This window comes from Engraulis encrasicolus, chromosome 10 (assembly GCF_034702125.1).
Source record: "Engraulis encrasicolus isolate BLACKSEA-1 chromosome 10, IST_EnEncr_1.0, whole genome shotgun sequence".
In the NCBI taxonomy this organism is placed as follows: Eukaryota; Metazoa; Chordata; class Actinopteri; order Clupeiformes; family Engraulidae; genus Engraulis; species Engraulis encrasicolus.
This window is the reverse complement of record NC_085866.1, coordinates 6676779-6689278: the sequence shown is the minus strand read 5'-3', so window position 1 is coordinate 6689278 and position 12500 is coordinate 6676779. Positions and strand designations below refer to the sequence as shown.

Genomic DNA, 12500 nt, shown 5'->3' with positions numbered 1-12500 from the left:
TAAGCAAATGCTAAGGCCTACTAAGCTGCTAGGCCTCACTAAGGTTAAATTGGTAATAAATCCCTTATTTTGCATGAACAACACCTTTGCGAATACATACCTAACAAATGTTTGATTTTGCTTTGTACATGCCTTACAAGTTACTTATACAGGAACATTGTATGTATTAGTGCTAATAGATGTATCCCTAAAATAAAGTGTTACCGCTGGGCCTAAGTATTGGAAAGTCATTTTGGAAAAAAGCGTCAGCAAAATATAATGTGATGTAATAACGTAATGATTTATTGTTTCTGTCTCCCGTTAGTCCTGGCGGTGGTGTAGATGTATTGTAATGTAATGTAATGATGTATATTGTTTCTGTCTCCCGTTAGTCCTGGCGGTGGTGTAGATGTATTGTAATGTAATGATGTATATTGTTTCTGTCTCCCGTTAGTCCTGGCGGTGGTGTAGATGTATTGTATTGTAATGTAATGCAGTGTAGTGTAATGTAATGATGTATATTGTTTCTGTCTCCCGTTAGTCCTGGCGGTGGTGTAGATGTATTGTATTGTAATGTAATGCAGTGTAGTGTAATGTAATGATGTATTGTTTCTTCCTCCCGTTAGTCCTGGCGGTGGTGTAGATGTATTGTATTGTAATGTAATGCAGTGTAGTGTAATGTAATGATGTATATTGTTTCTGTTTCCCGTTAGTCCTGGCGGTGGTGTAGATGTATTGTATTGTAATGTAATGTATTGTAATATAATGTAATGTAATGTACTGTTTCTGTTTCCCGTTAGTCCTGGCGGTGGTGTAATGTATTGTAATATAATGTAATGTAATGATGTGTATTGTTTCTGTCTCCCGTTAGTCCTGGCGGTGGTGTAGATGTATTGTAATGTAATGTAATGATGTGTAATGTTTCTGTTTCCCGTTAGTCCTGGCGGTGGTGTCTGCCCAGTACCAGGAGCCTGACCACGCCCACGGCTGTACGCATAGCAGCTGTTACCCGGCAACCGGCGACCTGCTGGTGGGCCGCGAGAAGAACCTGAAGGCCTCGTCCACATGCGGCACGCGCAAGAAGGACCCCTACTGCATCGTCAGCCATCTGCAGGTAACCATAGCAACATACTGTAGGTGTAGAAGGATCCCTACTGCATCGTCAGCCACCTGCAGGTAACCACGGCAACGCTGACCCTTCACCTGTGACCTCTGAACCCACACACCTCATTCAGACACCCACGACCACACAACTAATTTCACACATCATCAGCTCATGGGCTGTCATGTGTAAGCGGTTAGGGCGTCAGACATGTAAGGCCAAAAGTTGCCGGTTCGACTCCTGACATGCCAGGTTGGTGGGGGGAGTAATTAACCAGTGCGCTCTCCCCCATCCTCCTCCATGACTGAGGTACCCTGAGCATTGTACCCTCCCCCACGCACTGCTCCCTTGGAGCGCCATTGGGGCTGCCCCCTTGTACGGGTGAGGCATAAATGCAATTCCGTTGTGTGCAGTGTGCACTTGTGTGCTCTGGAGTGCTGTCACAATTTCCCAGGTGGGTTTTCACTTTCACACATTTCTACTGACCCTCATAATCCTCAGCTAATTTGAAACCCGCTCTCACACACCGCAGTTCATTCTGGCGTGTGCCTGTTTAAACCGATGAGCGCCTGTGCTAATGGAGACTCACTAGTTTGACGCCCTCTCGTGACTTCACATGGTAATCAAACATTTCAAACAAGCGATTTAAGGTTAGGGTTAGGTTTAGGGTTAAGGTTAGGGTTAGGGTTAAGGTTAGGGTTAGGTTTAGGGTTAGGTTTAGGGTTAAGGTTAGGGTTCGGGTTAGGTTTAGGGTCGTATGACGTAAGCGGTAAGTACCGAAAGGGCGTCGAACTAGTGAGTCCCGTGCTAACGCAACTTTCTAGTAGCATGCAGAGCACAGCTAGGCATGCCATCAGCAATCTGATCCCTCTCTAAGAATTTCATAATGTCTCTTCCCCAGGAATAATTGTCATAATAATATATCATTACTGTATGTCCTGACATGAAGGGCAATTATCAATAATCTCTTCGACCCCCAGTGTTTGGATGGCCAATATGGGCCTGGGGCTATCAAAATCAGTGACAGGCCTCGGTCCCTGTCTCTGGTATTAGGCTAATTTGTGGGAATGTGTAGAGCAGGGTGTATTCAGGAAAAATTGTCATAATAATATGTCATTACTGTATGTCCTGGCATAGAGGGCAATTATTTCCCTTCATGACATTTCTACACTTGCACCGCTGCCTCAACATATCTGTGCACACACCGGAAACAATCACTCAGTCATTACATATACTTAATAGTGCACTATCACTGTAAAACATTGCAGCCAGTAAAACATTAAAAAGTAAGTTGTCCTGCACTTTTTTACGTTTAACTGGCTTGCAATGTTTTACAGTGTACTCGACTATGTAGTTAGTCTGCAGAGGAGTAAAGTATGAAGAAACATAGGGTAGTGTATTGTATACTGGTCGTGCACCACATAACTGCACATAATGCATGCTATGTAGTGACCAAGTAGACATTTAGGCCAGTCTTTGTTATTCATCACCATAAATGTTGACCTCTCTGACAATCCAACAAAGCCGAGAATGCGCGCACATCAGTGGCATAGGTGCTGGACAAAACACAACAACTGAAAGGCATTAACAGTGTTGCAGACATGTATCATTGATTTCCCTCTGTCAATCACCACATGCAAAGGGTTAACCTTTAACCTCTGACCTTGTGTTGCAGGAGGAGAAGAAGTGTTTCGTGTGTGACTCGCGGCGACCCTACGACCCCGTCTACAACACCATCAGCCACCGCATCGACAACGTCATCACCACCTTCAAGCCGCACCGCAAGAAGTCCTGGTGGCAGTCCGAGAATGGTGAGCTGAAATGGATCACGACACGCACCCTTGCTATGAGTTTGTTGTAACCAGTATGTAATGAAGAAAACAGGACAGCACTCCAAGTTGTGTACTTTTATTGCCCAACGCTGAAGAAGGTGAAGACCGAAACATCTGACGGGCAATACTCACTTTGGTTGAGTTGAGCGTGTTATACCACTTAGTTTGTAACCAGTATGGTAATGACCAAGTCGTCATGAAGCACTAAGTACTCTGCGTGATAGCAGTGTAGTACTATGAAAGTAATGTTTTTTTTCTCCAACAAATAGTATCCCCTTAACGCACACCGTTCTACCAGTGGAACGCTGTAATAGCAACTGAAAAACATTAACTACCTTAACTACCATAGTACTACACCACTATGAGTGCACAGGGCCTTAAGTAATACATAATTACTTGGCCAATGCCTCTCTGTTAACAGCAAATTTATGACAGGGGCTGTGTCTTACAGGTATAATACGTTTCATTGGCGGAATGTTGCATTAGGATAGTCTGGGAAATACCATGCTGCTTTGCACAATTGTTCCGATCGGAAAGACAGCATAGAATCTACCCTCAGCGAACGGACCAGATCGTGGTCTCTGTCTCTCTCCAATGAGAGAGCAGGTAGGGGTGGACTACAATTTGTTTGAATAGATACAACTGTTACGTTTGGCTATGGCTACATATGCCAAATGATACACATTCATAGCACCCAATACATAGCCGTCGTCAATTGTAAACCACACACCCCCTACGGGATTTACAGTAGGCAGGTCTCCAGACCTTATCTCACTGGTGATTAGGTCTGGTGATAACCAGGCAAGCATTACAAGGCTTCCTTTGTTTGATTGGTCCACTCAAATGTCTAATTGGGTGGATTGGAACCCCGGAACAGATGCGCCAGACTGAAAAAGGGAGATGGGAGGTTCACCTCACTAACCCTGTTCCAGTAAATGACGAACATCCTGAAACCAGCGTGTGCCTTGTGTTCTGTGGCATACACCCAACACAGCAAGCGAATCGGACTTATTATTAGCAGGCTAATCTCGGTGTGCTATTAATAACATGCTCTGCTCAGAAACAGAACAGGGAACAGGGCAAGCCTCGCCTAGGACAAAAGAAAATGAAAATGGACACTGCTGTAGCACGTCTGAAGAAAGTTGCCATTGAGAGTTGGGAAATGGTACAAAAAGAAATATGTCTTGGATCAGTCTAACTGAATTAAATGGAACAGAAGTGAATACAAGACATATAACAGCTAAATTTAATCTGGGCTTTTGTAAGTTAAAACAACATTAAGTAAAATTTGTAACATTACACATAAACACTGCACTCCGCTGTCCAGACTTTGCTAGGTTTGGCTGGTACCGTGTACATAGGCGGTGGTGGAATGAATGAGTACAGATGATTGATTGAGTTAGCGGTGTAGAGATCGAGAGTGAGAGAGCTGAGGTCGGTGTTGCCAGATGGGAAATGCTGAACTATCAACCAGAACCTCAAAATTATTGTTTTTGGGGCTTTTTGGGTGGATATTATTGTACAAGAACCAAATGGTTGAATCAAAGCAACTAAATGATGAAAATTATCACATAATATCATGTTTTTTTGATCGTACAGAAGACAAAATGGACAAAATTACGGTACAAATATGATCATTATTGTACATCTGGCAACACTGGCTGTGGTTCTTCTGCATGCTCTGCAGTAGCCACAGAGCGACCACATGGGCAAAGCCCCACGCGAGCCGGCCCTTCACCACGCGAGCCGGCCCTTCACCACGCTACTACAGATGCAGATGATTACAGACTGGGCTTCATGGCGGCTTAGGAACAAGATGGAGATACCAGGATTGTAGAGAGGGGGAGAGAGGGAGAGAGAGAGAGAGAGAGAGAGAGAGAGAGAGAGAGAGAGAGAGAGAGAGAGAGAGAGAGAGAGAGAGAGAGAGAGAGAGGCAGACGGAGGAGTTAAAAGTGAAGTGGCTACAAGATATTCAGTGAGCCTGAGTATCATCCTCCGTAGTGACCGCGCTAGCTCAATACTTTCGCTTGCTGACCACGGAGTCTGACCCTGCAGCCACCCCCGGCAGTTGGAAATTATCTCACTTAACCACTTAATCCTCAGTAGAATTCTATAGAATTTTAGCATGTTTGCACTGCGCCGACTCCAGGAGTTACTATTCCTCCTCACTTTGTCCTAAACTAACATGCTTGGTCTTTTTAGAAAGCTGAGACTCTGTGCAATGTCACTAAATAGTCAGAATAGCTATCTTATTTACTGTCAAAATAACACATAGACGAAAACTTTTTTTTTTCTTCCACGCGCAAAAAAACATATGTAAACAAATGTGAATGTAATCCACTGTTACAGTTATTATCCCTTGGAAACACAACTGAACACTTGCACCAGGTCTTAGGAAGCAATGTGTAAAATTTGGCTTTGTCAGCATGAAGGACACTCTTTCTGCAATGTTTTATGTAGAGAGATGTCCAGGCGTTTTGCTCAGTTTCCCTTTAGAATCTTCAAGAATAACATTCCGTTTTACGTACGTAGTTTTGTTTACATTTAGACCGGAAATGCTGAAAATGCTAAAGTTGAAAGTTGACACGACAGTAATGAAATGTCTGGTCGCTGGTCTGTAAATTGATTTCAATTCTGACAACCATCGAGTGTTCATGACAAATAAATGCACACACAAAAGTGTGGTATATGACATATATCTTTATTAGGATGGCTCCGCATCAAAAAGTTTGCCCGTATGCAAGCGTTTGACAAGCTAACCGGATGTCGGATTGAAAAGTGAATGGGCAACAATAAGAGTTGCTGGATTGAAATAGCATAGCATCGACATGTTGAAATGCTTTTGGAAATTGCCGACATATGTGCTGAATCTTTTCCATGTTCACCACAGTCGAGTGTTCCTTATTCCTGAAAGAGGTGCAGCCAGACCAAATTATAGTGTAGCATTCATTGGGTGGCTCATAAATCAAGACGTATTGGTCGTATTTACATACCGGTTAGCATTATGCAACCGGAAATATCTTAGGGACTCATTGCCGGTCGTGAATCTGCCGACAATAAGCAATCAAAACAACAATACGGGATTTGCTACAGATAAACTCTGCAACGCGCTGGCTTTGCCCACGGCGTTTGCTTTGTATGAGCGTTGTATATACTTGTAAAATGTTTTTTGAATAAAATAGTGTTTATATTTTATTTCTTTGGACTCTTGTGAACAATTTGAGACCCAACAAACAGCGTGAACTCATTGATAAGGGTACACACAATGGCGATGTTGATGAAGCTCAACAAGGGAAACGGGATATGCCGGAGGTATTTTGACCAGCGTCAGACAGGATAATTTAGATAATATAGAAAATACTATATATTGATTCTGTGAATGATTTATTTGTGCAGTTTCGTGAAAAAACAAGCTTTTAAATGAGGTGTAAATATGACAGTTATTTAATTCGAAAACAATATGGTTTTATTTAGCATGATTAAGAGGGAGATGAGTGTGATAGAATCTCAACCCGCCCGCGGGTTTTGACAGTTAACTGGTTAATGAGGGAATTAGCCTTTCGCAAAACCCCTCCCACAAACGGCCGCCAACCAATCCGAGCTCAGCAACGGTAACTAAGGAGTGTAGAACTTGTCGAGGTCCGTCAAAAACCTACGATTTCAGGGAGACATACAACGTGTGCCTATGGCACCGTCAGGGTCCGACACCATCTGAAGATTAATTAGGACCTCATTTTTTCACTTTCCCGAAGCAAAAACCTCAAGCGGACTGATAACAGGGATGGATTAAGCCATGTGAAGGCTATTAGCTCCAGGTGATCATATTTAAAATTAGCAGGCTAACTGTGCAATCGTCTTGTTTGCTAATATAGCCCCCTTCCCCCTTGCATTTAGCTGGCAGAAAACGTACCCTAAACAAATAATCAATGCATCGCTCAGACTTAAGGACAATATTATATGATATTATAGTATTGGATCCACGGCATTATGATTCAAATTTTATTGGGAAACTACTAGTTGCGTTGTTTAATATGCGCCAAATGCACAGCCCACGGAGCAGCCCCCACCCTCTCTCCTTCCCAGTTTGTGTCTGTGTATATGCGTCGAGTGTGACAGCAAAAAAAGTAACACTGAAATGGGGCTGCGCTTGTTCCAACCTTGTTATGAAGATATTAACTGTCAACTAAAACCATTAAAGTGAACAGAAGAGAAACGCCCAGTGTGACTGCCCAAGAGCTGCGCAGTGTCAGTGCTGAAAGCCCGTCAAAGGTCTTGGCGGACGGCAATGTCCCAGTTTACACCAAGCACTATCAAATGTCCTGGTTACAGACATCACATCGCCATCATCAAGTTGTTGTATTTCAGTTGAATATGTAAGAGGGCTTGGGGAGGGGCTTAGACTATCAGCGAGCCTATTGGCTGTTCAAATACTGAACGAATATCTGAATTCCAACTGCCAGGGGTGGCTGCAGGGTCAGACTCCGTGGTCAGCAAGCGAAAGTATTGAGCTAGCGCGGTCACTACGGAGGATGATACTCAGGCTAATATTCAGTGAGATCACTGCATGGAAAAACCTCTCTGGATGGCATGCCTGTATCAGTCTGTATGAGTCAATGTGTTCAGTAAATCATCTTTTATTCATATCTCGAAGAAGCGCTCGCCTCGCGCCTCTCGCCTCGTCTCCCAAACAAAGTGCCCCGTTCAGGTCTATTTCTGTTTAACAGTGAGAGGAGAGGAATGATGGTGACTTATGGGCTGAGATATGGCCCCCGCCAGCAGCCGGCCTGTACTCCCTAACATAGTGTTTCTCAACGGGGGCACTACAGCCCCAGTTGGGGAGCCCTAGGTGGGCATTGAGGAGGATACAACTGAGTGGGGGCTTAGTTACCATTGGGGGGCATTAGTCTATTTTATTTTTCAGAGGAGGATACAACTGAGTGGGGGCTTAGTTACCATTGGGGGGCATTAGTCTATTTTATTTTTCAGCACTAAGGGGGGCATTGGCAGGCTTATGATGAACTAGAAGAACAAGGGGGACTTTTGTTCAAAAAAGGTTGAGAACCACTGCCCTAACAGCAGAGATCAGGGCCGGGCTGGCTGCCATATTGGGTATGAATATTAAGAGGAAGTGACCACTATTTTTGCCTGGCGTTGCCATGGTAGGTCATGTCTGTAGGTCTGAGAATTGAGCCGAGGAACAGAGGGCCTCCAGCAGTGCCCTGCACGTGTCTCGCCAACAAGCGGCCATTCCGCTTGACCCACCTCCCACCTCCCACCACCTCCTACAACTCCACAACTTGCTCCATTCACCCCCCCTGCCCTCCCCCAAACCCCTTCTGCACAGCAATTAACTTTATTGTCTGGGGAGCACACGGCTCCCCATATACAGCCAGGGCTGGACTGGGAACAAAAAAAACAACAGAGCATTTTTTGGTGTAGCCTCTTAGTGCAGATGGTGTCGCCGGTGGGCCTATTCACTACTTGCTGAAAAGACTCAGCTACATCATAACAACATTGCTATTACATTACCAAGAGCCATAAGTAACAGATTAAGATATAGCCATTGCATTTTTTGGTGAAAGTAAGGTTATAACATAGACTGTCTGTGCTAAGGGGTTAAACTGGCTTCTCACAGATGCACTGCAAGCTATTTAAGTACTATAAAGAAAAAAGAAAGCCCATTGGGAAACTCCAACTCCCATTGTCATTGTGACACAGCACTCCACAGCACACAAGTGAACACTGCACACAACGAAATTGCATTTTATGCCTCACCCGTGCAAGGGGGCAGCCCTCAGTGGCGCCCCATGGGGAGCAGTGCGGTGGGACGGTACCATGCTCAGGGTACCTCAGTCATGGAGGAGGATGGGGGAGAGCACTGGTTGATTACTCCCCCCACCAACCTGGCGGGTCGGGAGTCGAACCGGCAACCTCTGGGATGCAAGTCTGACGCCCTAACCGCTCACCCATGACTGCCCTTATATCCTGTTAGCCTCAGCCCTCTGTCTATATTGAAGATGGACCAATGGGCCAATCCCTTGAAACTCCGGGCCAGTCACTAAGAAAACAAACAAACAAACAAAACAAAAAAAACAGTATCGCCCCCTGTTGGGCTGCCGGGAAAATGGCCTGAATGCCAGATCACTCAGTACAGCCCTGTATGGAGCCTGCCAAGTCAAGACAGCCAGGGAAGCAGGTGCAGAGCCACAAGGACATATATACTATATCCTGAATGTACATTTAAAGGGCCATTCATATCAGCCTGTCGTCCCTTTCTTTCTTTCTTTCTTTCTTTCTTTATAATTCCTTTTTCTCTCTTTTTTTCTTTCTTTCTTTTGTTGTTGCTTCAGAACCACTTCCTGCTTCTAATGACTCTCGGTAGTGAGGGAGGCCAAACACTGGTGCCAACAGGAAGAAAAGGAAACACACAGACTCCGTTAGCTCCCCTTTCTTTTCTTTTCTCCCTGTGTATGTGTGTATCCTCCCCCACCCACCATCTAGGCCTACTCTACTCTGGGCTGATGTCCCATGCTTACTTTTTCGTATTTTCGTCCAAATACACCCTCCACCCTTTCCTCTGTGTTACCTCCTTTTTCCTCTCTATTAAGCGGCAAATTACTGAACGTGATTGTAAACAGTCATAGCTATCAGTGAAATCGTTCTTCCCCAGTTGCAAGGACAACAGAAGCCTGCTGCACACTGTCAAACTTTGCAGCCAGTTAAACGTAAAAAAAAGTAAGTTGCCTTGCTGCTTTAAGCAACTTACCTTTTTACATTTAACTGGCTTGCAATGTTATACAGTGCATGCAGATGCAGTGGTTTGCTTTACCAATAATACATGAAACTTGAGATATGTGTAATAGACAGTGACTATTACAATCTCCCAGACAGTGGCAAAACAGTAAGGGGCTACAATGAGGGCAATTCCTTTAGAGAGAATACTACAGCATATGATATCCTATGACAATGGGGGTTATCCATTAAACAGTATGAATCCAGGAAGAAGCAATAAGTCATCACAAGAGCACACCGTATCCCCCTCTCACTGCTCACCTGCACTTCACTAGCCTAGCGCAGCCAGACCCGTACAGCAAAAAGCTGTACCAGGGTCTAGGAGAGCTGGGCAGCAGTGTGGGCGGGATAAACGGTTGCTTCAGCACTCAACGTCACGCAATTGGATGGCAAACAACCAATCCCCACACATTTCTGTGTAACGTCACAGCTGTCTCGTGCACGCGACACGCCCCTTTGTAGTTGAAGCGGCAATTTCGAGCTGTCGTAGCAGTGAATTCGTGTGATGACCACAGCCACAAACAAGTTTCCTAATAAATCGTGTTTTCACTTATACAGTTCAAAAATGCATCGTTTTCAACCACATGGCCCTCCTTGATCAATCAGCGAAATGTCGAGCAATTTGGGGCTTGTTAAATGGTTATATTTATGATTGTTGTCAACATGGCATGTTCGGTGTTAGCTAGCTAGCTGTATACCCATAACTAATACATGGCTAGCCGCTAGCTCGGTAGACCAGGTGTCATTCCCATCTATTTAGTAAGCGACTTACAGACTTTCAAAGCTCCCAAATGTCTCGTTTTTAATGACATGGATCTTATTAGAATTTGGGGCAGGCATATAATACAAGGCTGGATACCTAGCTCTGCTATTGACGACAGGTTAGCTAGCCACTAGCGAGGGCCTCTTTGTAGCTGAAGCGGCAACTTCCAGCCGTCGTAGCAGTGAATTCGTGTGATGACCACAGCCACAAACAAGTTTCCTAATAAATCGTGTTTTCACTTATACAGTTCAAAAATGCCTCGTTTTCAACCACATGACCCTCCCTGATCAATCAGCAAAATGTCGAGCAATTTGGGGCTTGTTAAATTGTTATATTTATGATTGTTGTCAACATGGCATGTTCGGCGTTAGCTAGCCAGCTGTATACCCATAACTTTCCCGGACTGTCGCTCCCAATGCAGGACGCTCCCCGGTCAGCTCGCTCCCACTTGCCAGACCGATCCCAACGCCATATAACGGAGCTAGTTATCTTTTTGATGTTCGTTTTTTGTTTCTAACCCTAGTTTTTTTTCTAAGACTAACCCTAACCTAACATGGATACCTAGGTCTGTGTTGTTGACGACAGGTTAGCTAGCCACTAGCTTGGTAGACTCGGTGTCATTCCCATCTATTTAGTAAGCTACTCAAAGACTTCCAAAGCTCCCAAATGTCTCGTTTTTAATGGCATGTGTCTTGTTAGAAATTGGAGCAGCAATTTCATTCTACACCTACGGTAGTGGTCTGATAATAACGTGTGACTATCTGGTTTTGTAAAATGCTCAACTTAGCTTACCGAGCTAGTTTAAAACATCAAATGATAATGTGTTGAGATCTATTGTGCCCCATACGTTCATGGTGTATTATTACATCAATCCATGTCAGCCACGAAATGTATTATCATCCAGGCTTTTTAAATTAAGTAAACACTTTCGTGCTGTACGTAGCACGGACGGACACCATGCTTCTTCTTAGAAAGTTTCCTGTTTACTAGGTAGCCCGGCCCCCCTCGCGATTTGATTGGCCCTGTCATCGGATAACTTTCAGCCTCGCAAAACGACCGGGGTCCGCTAGACTGCCCCCGGGAGCAAATTCAATTTGCGGTCGCTAGGGGCGTCTAGATTTCTAGGCTAGCACTTCACTATACTTCACTGCTCTTCACATTTAATGCATTTTTTTCTGGGGGACTGTCAACTTTTGTCATCACACAATATATTTTTAAATGATGTGCTCACTTCTCGCTGCGCTGTGCTGTGCTGTGTGGTGTGGTGCTATATGATGGTGTTAGGCAGAGGCGATTCTAGGGTCAGGTGGGGCCCCAAGCAAAAATTCAAAAGAATAATCATTTGAGCCAAAATCGCCACTACTGTGGTAAAGTGGTAAAGTTATTCACTATCTGGGTGCTTGGGGGCCACAAGCGGCTGCCTGCCTTGCCTGGTGGCAAGATGCGCCTCTGGTGTTAGGTGATGTTTTTATGCCCCCATCCCAGCCATTGCTTCAGGCACAGCTTGTGAAATGTCATACTCCCTCTGAGCCACTTCTATGCACAGCCGTCACTCCTAGAGACAGCTTAAAAGGCCCAGCTGGCCGTGTGTTAATGTGTGTGTGTGTGTGTGCGTGCGTGCGTGCGTGCAGGCCTGTGTGTGTGTGTCACATTTTTTTCCCTTCATGCGGTCTCGCTCTCTACACTTTGAGCCAAGCTCCAACACGCTGTCAAATTTACAGTGTTTTTTCCCCTTCTCGACAACTGAGGTTTGTTTGAAATGGTTTATGCTCCTCCGATTTCGCTTGTGGTTTGGTATGAAATATACCATCAAACAGCTCTACCCCTTTGCTTCAGGGGAAAGTCCTCACGTTGTAATAGCATAGGGTGTCGCATAATCACACCGTATGTGCTCCCTCTTTGACAATAATACTGTGATGAGATTTAATGTAAACCACTGACAAACTGGAAGGATGATACCGAGATGATTTAATGACACCAAGACAGTTGACAAGAGTAGGAAGCGCTGACACAGCAGGGGAAACATTTTTTT

At 44.6% G+C, this 12500-nt stretch overlaps 1 protein-coding gene across 1 annotated transcript in view; it reads left to right on the top strand.

Moving 5' to 3' along the window:
• The window catches only part of lamb2 (laminin, beta 2 (laminin S)), a 94945-nt gene that overhangs the window by 36763 nt on the left and 45682 nt on the right, over positions 1-12500 (top strand). Inside the window, exons 3-4 of the mRNA XM_063207952.1 lie at positions 918-1093; positions 2757-2892. Of these exons, the coding sequence (XP_063064022.1) occupies positions 918-1093; positions 2757-2892 (312 nt within the window). The remainder of the gene's footprint in view (positions 1-917; positions 1094-2756; positions 2893-12500) is intronic.